Raw genomic sequence first — 23,803 nt, forward strand, 5'->3', positions numbered from 1 at the left:
AATGGAACAGGACAGAAAGCCCAGAGATAAACCCACGCACATATGGTCACCTTATCTTTGATAAAGGAGGGAAGAATATACAATGGAGAAAAGACAGCTTCTTCAATAAGTGGTGCTGGGAAAACTGGACAGGTACATGTCAAAGTATGAAATTAGAACACTCCCTAACACCATACACAAAAATAAACTCAAAATGGATTAAAGACCTAAATGTAAGGCCAGACACTATAAAACTCTTAGAGGAAAACATAGGCAGAACACTCTATGACATAAATCACAGCCAGATCCTTTTTGACCCACCTCCTAGAGAAATAGAAATAAAAACAAAAATAAACAAATGTAACCTAATGAAACTTAATAGCTCCCCAGTCAGAATGGCCATAATCAAAAAATCTGCAAACAGTAAATGCTGGAGAGGGTGTGGAGAAAAGGGAACCCTCTTGTGCTGTTGGTGGGAATGTAATTTAATACAGCCACTCTGGAACAGTATGGAGGTTCCTTAAAAAACTAAAAATAGAACTACCATATGACCCAGCAATCCTACTACTGGGCATATACCCTGAGAAAACCATAATTCAAAAAGAGTCATGTACCAAAATGTTCATTGCAGCTCTGTTTACAGTAGCCCACACATGGAAGCAACCTAAGTGTCCATCGACAGATGAATGGATAAAGAAGTTATGGCCCATATATACAATGGAATATTCCTCAGCCATAAAACGAAACGAAATTGTGCTATTCTTAGTGAGGTGGATGGACCTAGATTCTGTCATACAGAGTGAAGTAAGTTAGAAAGAGGAAAAGAAATACCATATGCTAACACATATATATGGAATCAAAAAAAAAATGGTTCTGATGAGCCTAGGGGCAGGACAGGAATAAAGACGCAGGTGTAGAGAATGGACTTGAGGACACGGGGCGGGGGAAGTGTAAGCTGGGACGAAGTGAGAGAGTAGCATTGAGATATGTACATTATCAAATGTAAAATAGATAGCTAGTGGGAAGCAGCTGCATAGCACAGGGAGATCAGGTCGGTGCTTTGTGACCACCTAGAGGGGTGGGATAGGGAGGGTGGGAGGGAGATGCAAGGGGGGTCGGGATATGGGGATATATGTATACATATAGCTGATTTACTTTGTTATACAGCAGAAAGTAACACAACATTGTAAAGCAATTATACTCCAGTAAAGATGTTTTTAAAAAAAATGTCCTGGAACCTTCGAGAAAAGAACACATTAGAGAATAAGGCAGCCCATTGGAATTAAAATGCAATTTTTGAAATAAATTTTAAAATTTAGTAAATGATTGGGCAGATGAAATTGAAGAAAAATCTCTCACCGTTTATAACAAGGGTTGGCAAACTTTTTTATGAAGAACCAGGCAGTAAATATTCTCAGCTTTGCAAGCCATTCAGTCTCTGTCAAAATCATTCTCTCTGGCTTTGTAGCACAAAGGCAGGTGGGCATAGCCATGTTCCAGTATAACTTCATGAATACTGAAGTTTGAGTTTTATGTAACTTTTACCCATCGTAACATAGTACTATTCTTTTGGGGGTTTTTTCAACCATTTATATATAAAAACCATGATTAATTAGATTGTAGACCACACAGAAATAGGTAGTGGGCTAGATTTTGTCCAAGAGGCCATAGTTTATTGACCCCGATGTTGATGAAGATACAGATGGTATGTAGGAACAGCATACTAAATTGTGGAATGAACTGAAGCAACTGCTGGCACATAAGAGAAGAAAGTCTGTTTGGTTTCCATGTTGGGAAACTTCTTTGAGATTTTCAGCAAATGTGACATTGGACTGCTGAGAATATGATACAAGAAAAAATAATTCATACCAGACTAATTGGCTCAACATTTGAACAGTACTTACACAGTCATAATAAGGTAAATGCTGGTTACTGTGTTTTTTTAACTTTGAATCAATCTGCAGTCATAATATAGCAGATCAAATCGAGGTTGTAGGGCAAAATATGCACTGTTAAGCATGACAATATAAAAATAATACTATAGATGACAAAGGTGGGACTTGGAAGGAGATGAGCAAGAGTTGAAAATGTAAGAAGAAGGAAATTAACAGCCATAGAAAAAAATTAAAAGGAGCTTATTTGGGAAATCCTATATTTAAGTATATTGAGGCTACAAAGGTAACTAATTAAGAGATAAAGTTAATAATACGAAGAGCAAACCAAGGAAAATGAAGGAGAAAGGTAGTGTTATGTGTGCTAATTCCTCGTCTTTCTCATCGGGCAGTCCACAGGTAATTCTCTAAGTCTGATGAATTAAAGAGACTGAAAGAGGAACCATTAAGAGGTTGGCCCTGGAAATTGCAACTGGGGTTGGAGAAGGGAGGTATTTGAGTTAGACTGTGTACGTGTTCAACTTTGAAGAAATAATAGTTTCCAGTGAGAAGCGATGGAACTTGTATTTTTCACTATAAGCTCTTTTGTATAACTTTTTAAAAATCCATGTGCATGCTTTCCTTGATAGCAACAAGAAGGTTACAAATAGACAGTATGACTACAGAAGTATAAAAATGACCTAAATTGGTAAGCAAGTAAAGCCGCATAATTTTTTGTTCAGAGGGAAATGTGGCCTTAAAAACACGTGCATGGACATGGATTCTGGAAGAATAGCTTATAAAGATAAAAGTAATTGTGTTAATGAGATAAATCCTGGTAAAATTTTCTTTAGTTGTATGAATAAGTTTTTAAAAAGGATATGTAAATATATAAGGAAATGTTTTTGCTTTTATCGTATAATGCATCTTACCTCCATTTTACTTTCTTCCCTATTAGATGTAAATAGTAAGATTTTCAAAGCTCTATCAATCTTCGATTGTCACGCCGTTTTGTCCACCTGACCCGTTTATCTGAACTAAAGTTTGCCCCTCTATTAATAGTCAGCTTGCACTGCCGTAACAAAACACCATCAAACTGTGTAGCTCAAATAACAGAAATTTATTTTGTCACAGTTCTGGGGGCTGGAAGTTCAAGATCGGGGTCCCAGCATGCAGATTCTGGTGAGCGCTCTCTTCCTGGCTTGGAGACAGCCACCTCCTTGCTGTATCCACATTCTGTGGAGAGAGATACAAAGAGCTCTCTGTTGTCTCTTGTTCTACAAGGACAGTAATCCTATGGGATCAGGACCCCACTTTATGACCTCATTTAACCTTAATTACTTCCATAAAATCTCTGCCTCCAAATATAGTAACATTGAGGGTTAGGCCGTAGCATAGATATTTTGGGGAACAGTATTCTGGGGGACACAAACACTTAGTCCATAACAGCCCCCATTGAATTAAGTTGTCACGTGGCTCAGTTGAACATACAGACAAATTATTTTGCCACTGAGAAGTCATGGACCTGGAGAATGACTATCCTTTATGTAGGCTTGAATATTAAAGCCAATTAACGCTAGTATTAGAAGCTTTACCTAGACTGGCCCCTACCCTAACAGAGTCTAGGGTTTTTAGGCTCTCCAATCCCAAGTCCCCATCCTGTCCCTGCTAAATACAGTTGCAGTAGCATTTTCTTAGTGCTTTTGTCTTCTCCTGAGTGCCAATAGCATGGTACCCTCAACTTCCCTTAGACCTGTCGGCCCTCTCTTTTTCTGTAAAATCATCCAAAGTGAACACTCAGCCTTTTGATGATTTTATTTGATCTTCACAACAACTTTGTAAGATGGGGAGAGATGTTTTTTTTTTCACATTTTATTGGTCATGTAGTTGAGAGGCAGAGATGAGCATTGCCCCACTGTACAGTGCAAACTATGTGCCTCCTTCCATAACAAGGAGAATGGAGAGAGCCCTGGACTAGAGGCCTTATGACTGGTGCTGATCCCAGATCTAAGCTTGGCATACCCAGCTTCTGACAAAGGCAGGGTTGTTTTTGATCAGATTTATCTTCATTGATTCAATCACAGAAGTCTAGCACTGAGAACCTCAGTAAGATAAGTCACATCTTTTTTTTCCCTACATCCATCAAGCCAAAGGGATATCATGATCCTCATTTTCCCCTGTGTCGATCAGGCCAGAGTGATAGCATGGTGTTCACTAGCAGTGTGACCTTGGATGAGTTACTTCACCCCTCTAAGCCTGTTTCTCTATAAACTGAAAATAATAACTACTTTGTAGATTGTTGGGAAGATTAAAGACAATTTATCTAAAGTACTTAAAACAGTTCTTCCCATATGCTGTTACAAAAATGTACCTAATATTATGTCTAGAATGGCATTAATCTCCTCTGCCACATTCCCAAGCCTGATTTGCTCCAACTTAACCAGGCCTGTTCTCCTAGAATTTCAGAGGAGCAAGAATGCCCAAGCATGGAGGGCTTCTTGACCCGGCCCATCATCACCTCTGCCTTGTTCTTTTTTTTTTTTTTTAACTTTTTATTTTATATTGGAGTGTATCCGATTAACAATGTTGTGACAGTTTCAGGTGCACAGCAAAGCGACTCAGCCATATGTATACATGTGACCAGACTCCCCTCCCATCCAGGCTGCCACATAATACTGAGCAGATTTCCCTGTGCTATACAGTAGGTCCTTGTTGGTTTTCCTTTTTAAATATAGCAGTGTTTACATCTGCCTTGTTCTTTTGATCAAAGCAAGCCACAAGCTCCTTTCTCTCCCTCCCCTAGACTCAAGAGATGGAGAAATAGATTCTACCTTGTGACCTAAGGACCTCATATCGCAAAAGGTCATTTTTTTTTTTTTTTGCACTGAGGACATTTTTGTTATCAATCTACCACATTGTTGTTCCAAAGGAATTTCTGTAAACATATGAAATGATGATCAACAACCAATTTTCTGGTTCCTGTTTGCTTTCAGTTTTGCTTTTGTTCATTCAGCATTCACCCAGGGGTACGTGCTCGGAGCGTACATGTGCCTTGGCACCTCGCAGGGGTAGCATCTCCCCTGTAGGGTGTGCTTATCTAGGTGGATGAGTGATGGGTTTTCCCACTGTACCATGAGCAGGCACACAGTACAGTGTGATCCTCTCCCTTCGCGTTCCACTTGACAGGTGCAACAATCTGGGCTGATAAGAAAGGCAGGCCTTGGTAATCAGAGCCATCTGGGATGCCAGAGGCATCTTGTTTCCTCTTGGCTGCCTGCGCATGTCTGTTTATTCCCTCCATGAGGTTTTACCGTTAGAAACCCTGATACCCAGCAGCGCACATTTGGGATGCAGCAGATCCTAACCAGCATCCCATGCAAGCATCTGCTTCACAGCTTGTAAGTGATAGAGTCTCCACGTCTAGATGTGCGCCTTTATAAACAGGTGCCTGGGGGATCTGGGCCATATCTTTGGTGTGGAATTAGGACACTTTGTGCCTCACTGTCCCTGGAGACAAGAAAGAGCTGACTCCGAGTCCAAGAAAAACCACTGGCACAACCTATTGTTGGAAGACATGAGCTGATAGTTGTGTAGTTGCAGCAAAGCCGGCCTGAATAAGGAGGACCATTGCCTTGTGTCTCCTAATTTGGTATCTTTATTTTTCCATCTTTCGTTTCTTTCCTTTTTCTACCTGTTCTCACTCTCTCCCTGCTCCTATACCTACCTTTTCCACTAGTGCCTTTTCATCCTCCTCCTTTCCTATCAGCTGTTTTTCTTCAGGTCTCAGCTCAGTACACCTAACAGCATCTCACAGTGCCTGTAACTCAGCTCAAGTCAGCCGGACTCCGAGGACTGTCTGTGTTCACTGCACTATTGCTTCCCCAAATCAGGCTTGGGAATCCAGCAGGAGAGTGTACTGATGCCATATTCAAGGGATGTGAAGATCACTCTCCTGGGCACATCGTATGTGGCAGGCACTTTTAAGCATTTAGATAAACTACTTCTAATCCTTCCACCGAGGACAAGATAGGAATTATTTCCAGCATATTGAGGAGCATGTTTAGAAAGCTTTAGTGACCTTCCCAAGGTCACAGTGCTAGTGAATTCCAGAGCCGGCCTTCAGTCCAGGTCTGCATGATTCCCAATGCCAAGTTCTTTCATTATATCACTCTTCATGTCATTCAAAAAAGAAAAAAAGTGAGGATCAGAGATGTGAGCTATCTTGCTAAGAATTATAGTGTTGGAAAGTCTCTGCATTTTTGGCTCAGAATGAGAGAAATCTAATTGGAGGAAAGCCTGTTTTACTCCCAGCCTGTGAATGTCAAAAGCACAGCTGGGACATGAACCAGTTTTCTGACACTCAAGGCTATAGGAGCCGTGATATATGATGGACAGACCGTTGTTTCATTCTTTCAGCAAATTATTGTTGCTGTGTGCCAGGCACTGTTCTAAAGTGTGGGATTCTTCGTGAAATAAAGAAGATCCTTGCCCTTGTGGAGGTTGCAAGCCAGCGGAAAGAAACAGATAATAAACAAAAGACAAAATAAGTTAGCTCTGTAGTGTGTTAGCCGATACTTACTCTGGAGAAGGAAGCAGTGGAACAGGGTAATTAATGAGTGTTGGAAGCCGGAGGGAGGAGTGTTGCATTTTTAATTAGGGAGATTAAGATAGGACTTATTGAAAAGGTAGCATTTGAACAAAGGCTCGAAGGAAGTGAGGGAATTAGCTGTGTGGGTATCTGGGAGAAGACCATTTCAGGCAAAACGAGGAGGGGGTATAGTTGGCATTTGTGAGCAACAGCAAGAAGGCTGGTTTAGTGGCAGCACATGTATCAAGGAAAGAGGAGTAGTAAAGGTGGCATCAGAGATACCACGTGCTCGGGCTTCCCTGGTGGCGCAGTGGTTGAGAGTCCGCCTGCCGACGCGGGGGACACGGGTTCGTGCCCCGGCCCGGGAGGATCCCACGTGCCGCGGAGCGGCTGGGCCCGTGAGCCGTGGCCGCTGAGCCTGCGCGTCCGGAGCCTGTGCTCCGCAACCGGAGAGGCCACAGCAGAGAGAGGCCCGCGTACCGCAAAAAAAAAAGAAAAAAAAAAATACTACCTGCTCAGATTGCTTAAGGTTGTGTTAAACGTTTTAAAGATTTAAAATAAGGGCAAGGGAAAAACAAAATGACCTGTTAGGTGCATTAGGCACCTTGATGAAGTAATCTAGATGTGGCATGATAGTGTTTCTGATCAGGATCGTAGCAGTGTCGGTGATGAAAAGAGATTGGAGTCTGGATGTATTTGAAGGTAGACCCCCTCAAGTTTTCCCAGCAGATGAGGTGTGGAATACAAGCGAAAGACAGGCATCTGTGATGAATCCAGGATTTGGGGCTTCAGCAATGGGAAGTGTAGCATTTCTCTCAGATGAGCTGTAGAAGGCAGTTTTGAGAGGAAGAACAGGAGCTCATTTTTGGACAAGTTGAATTAGAAAAGTTTCCTAGATATGCAGATGGAACTGTGCAGTGACCGGTTGTATATTTGATTCTTTCCTCTGGGGAGACAACAGAGAGACCTAAAATTAAAAGACGTGATCCCACGGACAGCACCAGTGTGAGGTGTGGACTGGAAATAAGTGCAGTGGGTAGTGAGATTTGTCTTGAATTGCTCCAGAAGTAGGACTCAAAAATCAGTGAGAAAGATGATGGAAGTCTGACTTTGGCTTTGACACAAAGGACCATTTTAAACTACTAACGCTTGAGGTTGCGGGGAGGGGGAAGGGGAAGCCGGGACGAAGTGAGAGAGTGGCATGGACATATATACACTGCCAAACGTAAAATAGATAGCTAGTGGGAAGCAGCCGCACAGCACAGGGAGATCAGCTCGGTGCTCAGTGACCACCTAGAGGGGTGGGATAGGGAGGGTGGGAGGGAGGGAGATGCAAGGGGGAGGGGATATAGGGATAGATGTATACGTATAGCTGATTCACTTTGTTATAGAGCAGAAACTAACACACCATTATAAAGCAATTATACTGCAATAAAGGTGTTAAGAAAATACTTATTCAGATTAAAAAAAAGTTAATGTGTAGCAAACTAATAACAAGTTCATATTAGAGCCAAGGCTAAGCATCAGTTGATAAATGGGGCCGATACATGTATCACTGTCTGAGTAAGAGACAAACACGGCTTATTAATGGTAGGCATCTGTATCCCTCCCCACTGTATTTGTTTATGCCTGTTTACATGGAGGCATATCCCCGTAGGTTCGTATGGTCTTAAAAATCTGTACCTGAAGCTTTGTGTTTATTGCTGTCCAAGCATGTAACACCAAATTAGTGCTGAGTTAAGAGTATATTGTGAAGGCAAAGCCAAGCCACACCTGGATTGTTAGCCTCAGAACACCTGGATTTATAATAAAAGGAGATTGACAACACAGGAGTACATGGTAAGCTGGTGAGGGTGTATCCTGAGTTGACTTGGTGTGTTTGGATTAATCTCCCCCCGAACCTCCAGTTGATGAGACTTGTCTTGGAGCCGAGGGTACTCCGTTTCCTAGGAAATGAGCAAGTTAAAGAATGACCTCTCAGGAAGTTTGGTATATTGATGTATAAGCAGTTTATCTTCTTGCCTTTCCCTTCCTAATTTACAGCCTTCTGTGACTGGTTTATGGGAGTTTTCAAAAGATGTGATTAGCTTTACTTGCAAGAAACTTGCAAGGGGTTTCAGGGCAATGATGTGTCAGCTAAGAACTCATTCAGCTAATCTGAGGGAAAATTTTTAGAGCAGGAAGGAGCCAGATTCAGAGGTGCTGACTTGTGAAACATGGTGGGAAGTGCATTCCTAGCTAAAAGAGCTGAAACTCTGGTTTCCTAATCATGCGAGGGAAAAGTGATGACGAGCAAAAGGGAAAAAGCTAAACAACCACAAAGCATGCACTCATTTGCACCATCCATGCCAGAGGCCCTTCTTTCTCATCAAAATTAGGAAAGCAATTGATACGGTTGTATGCAGTGATTAGAGGGAAAATGGCTGGCAGTCTGTGACTAGAGTATGCAGAGCGGAAGGGAAAGATGGACAAGTTTGATTAGGAGCCACGTGAGCAGCACACAGTCGGGGTAGAGCAGCGAGGGCTAGACTTGAAATTCACTGCTATGCTAACAGATATGTATTCCATATATATATGGAATCTAAGAAAAAATAATGTCATGAAGAGCCTAGGGGCAGGACGGGAATAAAACACAGACCTACTAGAGCATGGACTTGAGGATATGGGGAGGGGGAAGGGTAAACTGTGACGAAGTGAGAGAGTGGCATGGACATATATACACTACCAAATGTAAAATAGATAGAGGGAGATCAGCTCGGTGCTTTGTGACCACCTAGAGGGGTGGGATAGGGAGGGTGGGAGGGAGGGAGACGCAAGAGGGAGGAGATATGGGGACATATGTATATGTATAACTGGTTCACTTTGTTGTAAAGCAGAAACGAACACACCATTGTAAAGCAATTATACTCCAAAAAAATGTTAAAAAAAAAAAAAAAAGAAAAGAAATTCACTGCTGATTAAAAGTAAGGCAGGTCTGTGAGCTCAGACTCAGTGAGAATGGTTTCATTTCATTAATTCATTCGCTTGTTCATCGTGGCTCTGTAGAGCATCTGTTAAGTGCAAGGCGCTCTGGGGGAGCACAGTCGTAACTATTGTATCCTCACTGAGTGTTCCAGTTACTGGGGCTGCAAAGCAAATTACCCCAGCACTTAATGGTGGAAGACAACTATACATGATGCTAGTGGATTATGTGTGTCTCTGCATCATGGCGTCTGGAAGTCTGAGCTGGAAGATGTGAATCCTGGTAGCTGGAATCATCTAAAGCTTGGTTACTCATTTGTCTGACAGTTGATAGGGTTGGTGGTAGCTGTCAGCTGAGACTTTAAGCTGGGGGATTGGCCACAACTCCTATACCTGGTCTCTTCATGTGGTCAGAGCTTCCTCACAATATAGTGGCCAGGTTCTGAAGGTGAGTGCCAGCGAGGGTGGGCCAGGCAGAAGCTCTATCTCTTCTCTGATGTAGCTTCAGAAGTCACCGATAGCATCAATTCTGCTGTACTCCATGGGCCAGGCCTTCCATGAACCCTGTCAAAATTCAGACGGAGACAACATCAACCCCAAATATCGGTGGAGGAATGAAAGTCACAATCAGTGAAAAGGAGATATGTATGTGTGTGTGTATGTATATGTGCATATATAAAATCATCTTTGGAAAAATACAATCTGCCACTCCTGAGAGTGAAAGAAGAAAAGTTACCACAGCACAAAGTAAAAAATGATGTTTTATTTGTAATTATTTTATAAGTGATGGCCCAGAGAATCATACAATTCAAAATATACTAATGAAAAATAACACCTGAACACTGTTTTCTAAACTTGAATCACCTGCATTTCACTTCCTGTCATTTTACTATTACCATCTGTATTATTGTTTCCTTAATTTTTCTTGAAATTGACCCGTTTTTTATTGAAGTATAGTTGATGTACAATATTGTAAGTTACAGGTGTACAATATAGTGAGACACGATGTTTAAAGCTTATACTCCATTTACAGTTATTATAAAACATTGGCTGTAGTCCCGGTTTCGTACAATATATTCTTGTAGCTTATTTTATACCTATTAGTTTGTACCTCTTAGTCCCCTACCCCTATCATGCCCCTCCCCTTTTCCCTCTCCCCACTGGTAACCACTAGTCTGTTCTGTATATCTGCAAGTCTGCTTCTTTGTTGTTAGTCACGGAGTTTGTTTATATAGTTTGTTGTATGTTTTAGATTCCACATGTAAGTGACATCATACAGTATTTGTCTTTCTCTGTCTGACTTACTTCACTTCGCATAATGCCCTCAAAGTCTATCCATGTTGCTGCAAATGGCAAAATGTCATACTTTTTTATGGATGAGTAGTATTTCATTTTATATATATATATATATATATATATATATATATATGTATACCACATCTTTTTTATCCATTCATCTATTGATGGACATTTAAGTTGCTTTTGTGTCTTGGCAGTCGTAAATAATGACCCAGGTTTTTATTAACTCAAATTTGTTTTAAAAGCAATCTAGGTATTACTACAAAAAATAGCATGTATTTTTGCCATAATTTATTTGTCATAAAATAAAGGTAACCTTAAATATAAAAAAAGTAAAACAGAGCAGTTATCATATGCTAGATGAAAATTCTGCTTTCCAATGACAGTTCCGAGGGTGAAGGAAGCCCTCTCTTTGTCAAAGATCATGTTAGCAGGTGTTAGAAAGATGTTAAATCACACTCATACAAAATCAAGTCTCTCTCCGTCACATAATCCGAGAGATTGAAAGAGAAGTGAAAGAGAATGATCCTTAGCGAGGTCAGTGATATTTAAGGCCAGGTCTGTGTACTGTCCAACATCCTTTAGAGAACTACTTATATTAAAATCCTGATCCAGAATGCAAACACTGATCCAGAATGATAAAGATTATAGCTAGTTAAGCTTTCATTTAGCCTCAGCCAAGTCCCTGGGATCTATGAGGCAGACCAGCATCTAGCACAGTTGATGCTTGTTGATGAATGAATGTATTTGTGACCTGCCATTGGTCAAAGGCTGGGTCCTTTGCACCTCTGTGTTTCATTTTGTTTCATAAGCCTCCCTGAAAGATCCAGTGAGCAATAAATGACTCTGGCTAGTTGGCTTCTACATGAAGTCTAGCTACACTCATTATCTTATTACCATTCCCCACGTGCTGGTGGAATTGACTTTTTCCTTACCTACTGTGCATAACTAATTCCTAGACTTTACAGGACCACCCTAAATCCAGAGCTCTCAGGAGCTATTCGTATGTAGATATCTAAATCCTATAACATTCTTTCCTAAAATAATTATTGGTACCTGCTGGGGCCAGTTACCCTAGGTCCTAGAGATATCAGAGGATAGTGAGAAATGGACACTTTCTTGGGATACAGAGGAAGGCCACTTGGGGGCAGCTGTTTCACCCCTAAAATTTAGTCAATTGCTTAGCAACCTAATTGTCTTGTTAGAGGAGTCGTCAGAAAACACTGCTTCCTGGGGACTTCTCCCAGTAGAGAGAATCTGAGAGTAGGTGTAGTTTTCATGGCCTTCTCCACCTGGACCTTTTCTTTCTGGCTTTCAGGGGCATGGAGAAGGTCTGCAGAGGCTCAGAGGAAGACGAGAGTCAGATATTTATCTTCAGGGAATCCAGCCTGTAGCCTTTACCACACTATAGGACTTCTAACAGCAGTGCCTTTCTAGGCATGAGGCTGGCATGAGGCTGGCATTAACAGATCTTCTTTTCCTTCTTTATTTATAGTCGGCTACGGTGAAGCTGTCAAAACCAGTGGCTCTGTGGACTCAGCAGGATGTCTGCAAGTGGTTGAAGAAACATTGTCCGAATCAGTATCAGATCTACAGTGAGTCATTCAAACAGCATGACATAACTGGTAAAGTATGCAGTATCCGAAATATTTCACTCCCTCTCCCTCTTTCCCATCTCAGTGGCCTTTCCCACACCCTTAAAATGAAAAAGCATCTCCCTGCTGAAATTTGTCTGGCACGGGTTTACTTTAACAGGAACGATAAATTCCAGATCCGGGCACGCCATGCTACTTAACAAGCATAAGTGGTTATTACAGGGAACCATGGATTTTGAATGTCCAGTATAAAAGTATGTGGTAATCAGGGTAAGGGGTTGGGGGATCCTAGAGAAAATAAGAGTGTAGCAGTCCTAGAGTAAAGAAAGGGAGGAGAGCCTTCAAATTAATTTGGTTACAGGGTCCATAGGTAGATGTTTTAAGAAGAAAAGGTTTCTAAATAGGAAAATTCTGGACTGAATATAGTAATACTAACTCACTGCCCCTGAGATGAATACCCTTAAAGCACAAATTAAGACACCCTTTAAATCAAGGGGCTTCGAGTATTATATGTGGAAGTTGAGAAGCGCTTGGCAGCAGGAAATATGACAGGTTAACGAACTGTAAAGGCCTGTAGGATCGTGTCTCTCAATTGGAGAATGGAGTGGGAAAGAGGGAGCGGATAGGTCCACGGTGGGAGCCCATCAGAGTAAGGGGGTCTTTTGCAGACCCCGCCTGCCCACCTGCCCTGAGATTCTGCTTGATTTTGGGTACCGTCCCTCCCACCCTTCCCTTTGCAAACCCTATAATGAAAGGATGGAGGAACATGCTCTGTGCACCAAAACTGTGCTTCAAGGTGGGAAAAAGTGTTGAGAAGATCTGATTCCAGTCCAGATTCTTCTTTTTTCTAAGCGAAAACTGACCCTCTAGTGGGAAAGGGACTTGCTGTCGAGTAGCTCGGCACGCCTGATGCCAAGCCCTTTCCAAACCCATACTTTGCATCTTCAGAAATGCTAACCTCTCTATATTCACTCCCGTCACTTTGAAAAGGGTCACGTCAAGCAGAAAGCATTTATTTTTGCAGTTCCGTTCTTACCCTGTAGCTTCCAGATCTGGGGCAGATCGTACCTCCTTAGAGCAGGACTAGATGGGTGGTTTTCAAAGTGCGTTCCATGGAGCCCTTGGTTGCACTAGAGGCTGCCAGAGGGACATGCTTTGGGTTGAGATGGCTGTGTCTGTTTCACATTTCAAATAGCACAGAAAACTTGATTTGGAAAAAAAAGTCTTCTAATATTAAATAACGTTTTTATTTTATTTTTATTTATTTATTTGGTTGCATTGGGTCTGTGTTGCTGCGCGCGGGCTTTCTCCAGTTGCATCGAGCAGGGGCTACTCTTAGTTGCGGTGTGCAGGCTTCTCATTGCGGTGGTTTATCTTGTTGCAGAGCTCAGGGTCTAGGCGCACGGGCTTCAGTAGTTGTGGCACGTGGGCTCAGTAGTTGTGGCTCGTGGGCTCTAGAGCGCAGGCTCAGTAGTTGCGGCGCACGGGCTTAGTTGCTCCGCGGCATGTGGGATCTTCCCGGACCAGAGATCGAACCTGTGTCCCCTGCACTGGCAGGCGGATTCTTAACCACTGCACCACCAGGGAAGTCTCTAAGTAGCATTTAAATAACGCTGAGCTACATTATCAGAGATTCCGGATGACCAAGTTAGTAATGTTTAAATATGTAAGGAACACACAGGTGTAGCTCAAAGTGAGTTAACAGAGAGTGAAATCCTCCTAACTTAAGCATAGAAATGGTCCTTAATGTACTTCTTTTCTCCTCCGAACTGGAGGGAATGGCCCATTTGGATGAAATTCCTGAAATCCTGAAGGCAGTGTCAGAACTTAGCTTAGATTCCAAGTGTCTAGATTCTTTTTCTTAGTCCCTCCCTTAAGGATGTAAGAAAATCCCATACAGGGTCAGTTATTCCACCCCTAAAATTTATCAACCAGTTAGTAACCATTTGGCTGATTATGGTAACCTTCATCAGATAATGTCTGTTTCTTAATGCTTGTGTGATAGTAATGGCAAAACCTTTTTCATGATCTTATTAGAAAGTAGTGTTATCTTTTGTTAGGGGTGGGAATTCTGTGATACCCTTGAGGGAAGGGTAAGCATTTATAATGGTTTGAAAAGGATGAGCATTACACCCCCCTCAGAAATAAAGATCTCATGCTTCAATGCTTATGGAGTAAATGGTACCACTTCCTAAGGCTTTCTGCTAAGTGGCCTTGTGTTGCAAACAGCTGTCGTATTGCTTTTGGTGGCATACTTGGTCTCCACAAACACCTCTGGTATTGGTAAGTCGCAACCTTCTTGAGATCTTGGACAAGCTGCTTAACCTAGACAAGTTATTCAACCTCACTTCTTCATCTCCAAAATGGAGATGATAATAATAACAATACCTGTCTCAGAGAGTCATCGTGAAGATTAAATGAAATGATATAAACAAACCACTAAGTTAATCATTTATTGACACCTTCTACAAACTAGCACTGTGCTGTTCTTCATGTCGAAACTCATCTGGAGGTGTCTAAAATCATCCTGTTAACTTCATTCTGAGGGCAGCCTGTTTTCTGGCAAGAAAAGAAAGCAGGGGATTATTTGAGGACTTAGGAGAGAATGATTTCAGATTAACATTTGACACACACATCTTTCTGACCTTCACCTATTCGAGGCCTCAGAAGACCACGTTTGTCTCCTGTTCCTCTCCAAGGGTGAATGTAAACTACCCAAACGATCACAGGTGCCAAGTGGCCCGAAGATAGCTTTCAGGACTGAAGCCAGACTGCAGTTACCAGCCCTGTGATGCTGGCGGCTGCAGGAATCCTAGTACCCTTGTAGGCTCTGATAAACTGGGCAAAGAGGATTGTGAAAAATCAAGGCATGATGGCAGAGAGAGCCTCAGCAGCCAATGCAGACAGTAGAGTGTCTTAGAGTGAGGGCCGGGAGGGGGTTACAAGTGCCAGGTTAAAGCCCAGACTTGCAGCTTAGCTCTGTGATTCTGTGAAGGTGACTTGGTGTACTCCCGCTTTCTTTACCTGTAAAGAGGAGATGATAATAGTACCCGCCTCAGAGTGTTGCTGTGAAAGTAAGTTCATGGTCACATTAAGCAGGCGGTGAATGTTAGCTGCTGCTGTTTTCCTAAGTGCTGCTGCACTTTCTATGAAAACAAACCACACACACGAACACTGATGAATTCATCCATCTTTATTATCCTGAAAATTATAATGAGCACCTAAGGATACGGGTTGGATCTGGGCTGGTAAGTATCCTGTGCTCATCTGCGAGGCCGCAATAAAGATGTCCATGTGTGTCTTATTTATGCTTAGATTCTCCTGAGTACTGCTGTTCATTAATGTGTCTTAAAGCAAGGGTCTCCAATATCATGCTCATCAGGGAAGCATGTTATATCTGTGTAACATATAAACAATCCCTTAATTTAGGGGCACATGGGACCATGGCGATAAATAAAAAAGACATATTGAATGGAAAGAAGAGTCAGGAAGAAAAAAAGATGGGCTTTCTGATTACAGACCTGAGGCAATGCTCCTCCTCCCAGCCCACCCCTGTTCTCCACCCCTCGACCTCTGACAAGTAGTAACTGCAGCATCACACAAGCTAGTTTCAAGTCAGTGATATGAGAATAATATTTATCTTAAAGGGTTGTTGGAAAGGTCAAAGGGGATGATGCATGTGAAGGGTTGAGCTTTATGCCTGATACATAGTAGACATCCGTTTAGCAAGTATTTATGGAGCATCTACCCTGTACCAGGTTTGGGGAATACAGCAATAAATGAAATAGTCAGTGATCTGTGTAGGGAAAAAATTGTGCCTCCATAGAAAACTGTGCCTCCTCAATAGCACATCATTTCGGGTTATCTAATTCTGATTCCAAGAAGCTGTCCTACGACTCTGTAAGTTGTAGGTAAGTGATAGCAGTATAAAATAATTCTTGTTTGTAGATGTGTAAATTCTGTCCCACAGAGGTTCAGTTGACTTCCCAATCCACTGGGAAAAAGGTGAGTTTTGTCTCCCATTTACACATTCATTTCACTCCTCCCGATCTAAACATGTGTCTGCTCTTTGGATTCTCCTTTGAGTTGGTTGTAACATCGTATCAGTTTCCACAAAATCTTAAACATGTGTTTATTTTTGTATATGATGAGAGTCACGATTTTAACTTTTTTGAGAATTACCCTTTAACCTTGGTAGTTGTTTCATTTTTTTAAATTGGTTTCAACCAACAATTCCACTATATTAACATCTTTCTGATGCCTTTGTTTAAAATACATTAAATTCTAAACAAACCCCCCCTCTCCGCCATCCAGTTTTCGCCAAAGTCTAAGGAGACTTAAGGTATGTTTTAACACACCAGTATTCAAAACATTGTGCAAATTTCCTATTAGAATTTCTGAGAATTTCATTGTGTCCAGAAGGCACCTGCTGTGTTATGGCAGATGAGTTAAATCAGAAGAGACGCTACTAGTGGTAACTCCCTGCAGAAGTGCTCTTAACAGGCATAAGATGGTTAGAACACCTGAGAGGCATTAGGATAGATAGATTTAAATCATCAGATTAGGCTTGAAGGAAAGAAAGTTGTCTATTTTCCTGTGCTTGCAAGATTCTTTCCCCAGCTTTCTGAGGCCAGGCTTGGAATGCTGATAAGGAAGCTCTGCTGGGGCCAGATGTAAGCTAACAGGCAATGTTCGGATTCTTTTTTATGCACAGTTAAGAATCTTTTCAGGTTTGAGGCATTTTCAGCCCCTGGCTGTGCCTGGTATTCTTCCTGTGGTGGCTGCTAAAATCAACTCATTTCCTTCAGCATCCAGCCTTTCCTCTGTAAAGGGTTCTTTCCCCTCCCAACTTTAAAGACTTATCTTCGTGGGTGAGGCACTCAGAGCTCCCCAGAATAGGAAATGCATTTTTAGAAGCTATTTTGAATGTGTAAAAGGTTTCCACGTGGCCTGCTTCGTGGAACACAGGTGGGAATCCTTTAGATGTCTGCAGGAATAAATACTTACCCTGTGAATGTCCCCTGCAGGTGGTCAGTATTGACTTGTCCTATTTCTCAATGGTCTCCTACAAAATCAGTGAATACTACTGGTTCTTTCTGTGCTTCGGACACTGCCCATTTGTACCTCTTTCCCCTTTTCAAAACATTCCGCTGGGATGTAGCACCCTGAAATTTGGCAGTTCTGCTTATGCTATTGAATAAAGGGGAAACCTCTTTATCTTTTTCAAACCTTTGGATTGTGGGCTCTGTGCATTTGCTAACATTTACCCTTCTGCTATTGTCTTCCTAGTCTTTTATCACAGTTAGAATTACCCATGGAGGTCAGTGGGGTGTGTAGTAAACAAGTGTCCAAAGAAGTGGAGTAATTATTTTATGTGCTATACCTGTGAGAACACTACTTTGTGGAACCCAGTATAGCCCAGTGAAATGTGGGCTTGTTGAACTACCACAGTGCTTCATCTGCACATTTTCTTGTCTTTATTGGTTTTCCCTCTGGATAGTGTGTTCTACTTTTGTATATCTTTGTATTTTGTTACATTTGTCTTTTGTATGAACTGCTCTACATTTTTTATTGAATCTCGAGCAGCATTTTATATCTGCATAGTAAAGTTTTGACATCATCGGGGCATGAGTTTCCCACATATTAATTTTCCAATAACAGCATTTATTCTTCATTTTTAACGCCCTTTGATAGAAAGCTTACTAACATCACCTCTATACTCCTCAGCATTCTTAAACCTAGGATGCTGAATTCGGTTGTCTTGATGATTCAGGATAATAGATTTCTGAGTGTTGGAAGTGACTTCAGATGTCATCTGAGGTTTTAGGGGGTCAGTTTAAAAATACGCCTTTCAATGAGAAATATGAATGGAGATCAGAATATCAGCTTCATTCCTGATAAAGCTTTTTTGGAGAATATCCTTTAGGTCTTCAGATGAATTGATTTGCTAAGAATATTTTCCCTCTGAATCAGCTGGTCTGGTCACTGGCACAGCTGGGAAGTGCCCCTCTAACCACCTGGGAGAAAGCAGACTGCATTGGGCACACAGGTCACAAGACTGGACAGAACATGAGGCTGGGCTGGGCAAACCCGTTTCCTGCTTCCAAGGGCACCAAATAGAGGGGAGGAGAGAGGCCAGGAGCGCTAGTCAGGGAAGTTCTTCCATGAAGGAATAGGGTGGGGAATGAGTGTCCCCCTACCACTTCAATCAGATGTCTCCCCACGTGTCCTTTCCAGCATCCCTGCTAGGTGGCCAGGCAGCCTTTGCTCAGACACCTCCAGGGATGAGCATTTCATAGTTTTTAAAAGCAAACTGTTATTGTGTTTGTTTGTTTGTTTTCATCCAAGATTTTGGATGACGGTGGCAGTTACAGTGCTTGGTTTTCCTTACTCCCTCCTCCTCTGAGCTGCAGGGCTCTCAAATGCCATGCTTTCTTCTGCCATCCTCAAACCCACCCTTTTACCTGGATAATTCCAGCTTCCTTTTGGGCTTTAGTTCAAATACCACCTCCTACAAAAGCCTTTCTTACTCCTCACCTGGATTAAGTAACCCATCCTGTAGCTCCCAGGATAAGCCCTGTGATAGAACTTGTCCCATGAAGTTGATAGTTGAAAAACTTAATGATTAGAAAGTTCTGCTGAGGTTTTACTGAAACCCACCCCTAGATCCTGTTTAGGTTCTTGGGTTATAGAAACCTTTGCTGAAGAAAGCCCTTCGTGACTGCCCCCCAGTACAGATTCACGTGCCAGGCCTCCATGGAGCCATGATGCTTTCCCCCAGCCTTTTCTTCATCCCAGTGGCCTGTTGAGTGGCTCTCCCAACATGTTTTCTCCCAATTCCTTTCTTCATCGCCAGTAAAGGTCTGGTTTCTGCTACGCTGAAAAGTTACACGCTGTTTGATGGGATTTCCCTAAAACTATTTACCCTCTACCCATCTGTCTTCTCCTGCCTCTTGTTTCAGAAAGCGTGCTCTTATTCCCTTCTACAAACAACCTTTTCTGCCTCTGCTTTAACCAGACGTCCCCTATATCCTCTGGATATTTGCTTCCTCAGTTACAGTCATCCTCTCATCTTCAGTCTAGCTACACTGGCTACCTCCTTTCTCTCTAACTACAGTTGACCCCTGAAAGAAGTGGGTTTGATATACACAGGTCCACTTATACGCAGATATTTTTCAATGGAAAATGCAATAGGACTGCATGGCTCATTGAATCCGCGGATGCAGGGGAACCATGGATACGGAGGGCTGACAGTACTGCAGGCGGATTAACCCCCTCGTTGTTCGAGGGTCAACTGTAGCTTCATTTTAGCCCCTTGACCAATCCCTTTCTATTCATTTCATTTATTTGTTAAATCATAATTAATTCATTTGTTTTATAAAATTTATGTGACCACTACCACATGCCAGGCAGGGCACGGTACCCAACAGCTTCAGAATGTATGTACTTTCCAGTTCAGGGGACTTATTCACCACGATGTACTATACGCCAGGGCACAAATCAGTCTCAGTAAATTTGAAAAAACTGAAGTGGCACAGGGTGCATTCTCTGACTGAAACAGAATTAAATTAGAAATCACTACCAAGATAATCAAGAAGGTCCAAATATTTTGAAACTTAATGCACATCCATGTAACCAGATGGGAGAGAAAAAAAAAAAATCGCGAGAGAAACTAAAACATATTTTGAACTGAATGATAGTAAAAACATTAATATTTCAAACGTTTGTGTGGTACAGCTACAGAACTTAGAGGAAAATTATAGCATGAAATGCCTGTATTAGAAAAGAAAGAAGAAAGAGTTGAAATTGATTAATTAAAATTTTACCTTAAGAAGTTAGAGAAGGAAGAATACTGATCTCAAAGAGCTGAAATCAGTAAGACAGAAAACATACAGGCAATAAAGAAAATTAACAAAGGTAAAGCTGATTCTTTGAAAAGATCAACAAAAATTGATAAATGTCTAGATAGCCTGAATGAGGGAAAAACAGACAGCATCAAGTGAGAAATTGGGGATATCACTAAGTTTTCTGCATTCATTAAAAGAGCAGAAAATATTATGAACAGGTTTATGCCCACATACTTAACAACTGAGAGGAAATGGACTAATTCCTTAAAAACTATAACTTAACAATATCTGACTCAAGAAAGCTAGAAAATTTAAATAGCCATGTATCTCTCCATCAGTTAAACTTTTAATCAGAACTTCCCATAAAGAAAGCTTCAAGCACAGAAGCCCTCTTCCAATGAATTAAAACAGTCAAGAATTAGCAACCAAACTTTCACAAATTCTTTCAGAAAATAGAGAAAGGGGGAGCACTTCCAAACTCATTTTATGAGACCAGACTAACCCTGATACCAAAACCTGACAAAGATATTACAAGAATGGTATGGTACGGACCAATATCCTTCATGAACATAAACCTACAAACCTTGACAAAATACAACCAGGTTGAATCTCACAATAGACAAAAAGGATATTACATTCATGGTCATGTGTGCATAGGAATGTAAAGTTGATTCCACTTTTGAAAGTCGATGTGATTTGTCATGTTAAGAGTAAGTGAAGAAAGTCATATGATCATCTCATTAGATGCAGAAGGCTTCTCATTTCATCTCTGATATGTCAAGAGCTTGGATGTCATCACTTTGATCCTTACCACAAGAAAAAGCTGGACACAGTGAGTTTCCTGGTAGTCTGGTGGTTAGGGCTCCACGCTCTCGCTGCCGAGGGGTTCAGTCCCTGGTTGGGGAACTAAGATCCCACAAGCTGCGTGGTGCAGCCAAAAAAAAAAAAAAAAAAAAAAAAACTGGACAAACTGAAAACCAGTGGGTTTTTGTGTGTGTGTGGACCCATCAGAGAGCTGATGTCATAATGCAAATCACCCCCCTGAAACCTGGAGAGTAGGGCACATGCGGGAGATACAGAACCCCAAAGACCTGCTTAGCTGGAACAGAGACAGACCAATAATAATGGACAAAATATTTGGACACTTCACAAGGAAGGTAAAAGAATGGCCAATAAGCACATGAAAATATGCCCAGCAATATTAAGTCATCGGGAAAATGCAGATACAACCCAGTGAGCTATCGCATTACAGCCAGTAGAATGGCTGAAGTTCAAAGGATTGGCAATACCAAGTGTTGCCGAAGATGTAGAACAACTGGATCTCTTGTACACTGCCGTTGTGAGTAAATATGGTGCCACCAGATGCAGAAACTAAACTTCTTACACAGTTAATCACACACTTATTAGATGGTCTGCCTTTCTGCTCTGAGATATTTACTAAAGAGAATCGGAAACATATGTTCATAAAAATTCCAGTCCACTCACATCCAAAAGAGCTTTACTCAGACAAAAATTTTAAACAACCCTTAGGTCCATCAAGAGTAGAATGGGTAAAACTAAGTGTGCTGTATATTCACACCAGAAACAATGCAGAACAATACAAAGGAACCAACTACTGATGCATATGACAACATGAATGAATGTCACGTTGTACTCAGAGAAAGACGTTAGAAAGAAAAGAACACACACGGTGTGACTCCCATCGTATGAAATTCTAAAACAAAATTAACTTGCAGTGATGGCAGTGAGATCAGTGGTTACTTCCGGGGGGTGTGTGTGTGGTGGGGTACTAGAAGGGAGATTGATATAAAGAGCAACGGAACTGTCTGTGCTGATGAAAACGCTTTGTATCTTTGTCACAGTTATCTATTTGGCACCTCAAATCTGTGAAATTTATTGTAAACAAGTTATATCTCAAAGCTGGTTTTTACAAGCTTGTGTGCTTTCCAGATTTTCTAAAATGGACGTACTGTTTTTAAAAGGAAAAAATGAAAATGTCATCCTGTGTCTTTCCATACTAGCTATAGGATCATTTAGGTTAAAGGTAGTTAGGTGAATAGATAGTTTTCTATTCATTTATCTAGAATATATAGTTATAGATAATGAGATTGAGTTTGAAAATCCACTTTATGCATTTTTCACTGGAAGAATAATCGGATACCAGAACATTCTTATAAAGAAAGGTATAGTCTACCAGTTGTTGGAAGATGTACTGCTGACGAAAGGAGAACAGTTCTCTTGTCTTATTGAGATTCTGCTTGTCTGAGCCTACACCTGTGCATCCAAGATACTTACTTGTATTTCACAGATGAGTTAAATTTCAGAAAATATTCATTGCCGTAGCATACAGTTGGCCCTTTTATATTTTACTTATTAATAGCTTTTTCAATTAAAAACTACTTTCACCACCATTTTATAAACCAAAGGAATTTTAACCAAAAAAAACACACAAAAACAAAAAACTGGCTTATAAGTGGAGTACATTTCACTTTAAGAAAAACATACATTGTTTTTATTTCTCCCATTTTCATCACAGATCAGCTCCTCTTTGTTAAGTTAGTTAAGGAAACTACTGCTCTTGGGGACATTTATTGATATTCTAAATACGTCATTTATTTAATATTAGAGATGGTATGTGGCAGGATAAGAATGGAAGTTGTCACCAAATGAACTATGTGTTGTTTCACAGATCAGAACAAGAACAGAAGGAATATACTTTTCTTAACCAGCAGCATAGACTTAAATACACCTCATACACTGCTCTCGTATCACCTACTGACTGCTCCCTGTAGAATTATTATAATCAAGGCTCCTCTCACAGGTGGTGGGGGGGTTGCTACGGTTACCAGTTTTCTCTTGGATGACCCTCCCGTCCTCCCGTCACCTTTATAGGTTTTATAGTGTGGGAAACAGACTAAAGGGAAAGGTTTGCCTAGGTCCCACGGCCAGGAAATGGGGAGCTGGGGTCGGGAGCTAGCTTTCTAAACCCTTATCCCGGTGCCTCTGTCACTTACAAGATACCCTTTTCCCGGCCAGCACCAGATAGCAGACCCACACCAAAGGCTTCTGAGACCTGAGAAATGCCAGCGCCAGCCAGAAAGAATCGCCTTACCAAACTTGTAACCCTGGATCAGTCCTGCTTTAGAAAACCCCTGACATCTTGAATAATGCCAGTTGTTTCTTGGAGGTTTTCTATGTGCAAGAGGCTCTGCTGAGAACTGTCCGCCTGTCGAGTACCTAGAACTGTCTGGAACCATTCAGCGTTAGCAAATTGTAGCTCTCAATCTTGCAAGCTGTTACAGGTGAGGAAGCGAGGCCCAGACTTCAGTGGGCGACTCGAGCTGAGCACTTAACATCAACAGGACCTACCACACAGGCTTGTTGGGAGGTGAAAGGAGTCAAAACATACTTAGAACAGTGCCAGGTATATTGTAGGGGCTCAATAAATGTTACCTGTCATCCTCATTATTGGTCTGTGTTTAGTAAGTGAGAAGCATTTAACGAGGACCACCTTGGGCTCTGCAGCACCGTGCTCACCGCAGTGAGATAGAAAAGCAAGACACCACTGGTTCCATGGTGTCGGACTAGAAGGCACCTCCTCCCGTCTCCTGTTATTCACATGAGTAAACAGAGGCCCCGGAGCTAAACTGAGCTGTGCAAGGG

General features: G+C 41.6%; 1 protein-coding gene across 8 annotated transcripts in view; it reads left to right on the top strand.

The window, feature by feature from the left end:
- SAMD12 (sterile alpha motif domain containing 12) overlaps positions 1-23,803 on the top strand; it is a 413,132-nt gene that overhangs the window by 172,742 nt on the left and 216,587 nt on the right. For 7 of the 8 annotated variants that reach the window (XR_003683355.2, XM_024129448.1, XM_028500395.2 and 4 more), the window contains exon 3: positions 12,194-12,323. Coding sequence is in view for 6 of the 8 variants with exons in the window: in XM_024129448.1 (XP_023985216.1) it covers positions 12,194-12,323 (130 nt within the window). In the remaining 2 variants the exon portion in view is untranslated. The remainder of the gene's footprint in view (positions 1-12,193; positions 12,324-23,803) is intronic. The other variant, XR_008619453.1, reaches the window with a different exon arrangement.

Source organism: Physeter macrocephalus, chromosome 15 (assembly GCF_002837175.3).
Source record: "Physeter macrocephalus isolate SW-GA chromosome 15, ASM283717v5, whole genome shotgun sequence".
Classification (NCBI taxonomy): domain Eukaryota; kingdom Metazoa; phylum Chordata; class Mammalia; order Artiodactyla; family Physeteridae; genus Physeter; species Physeter macrocephalus.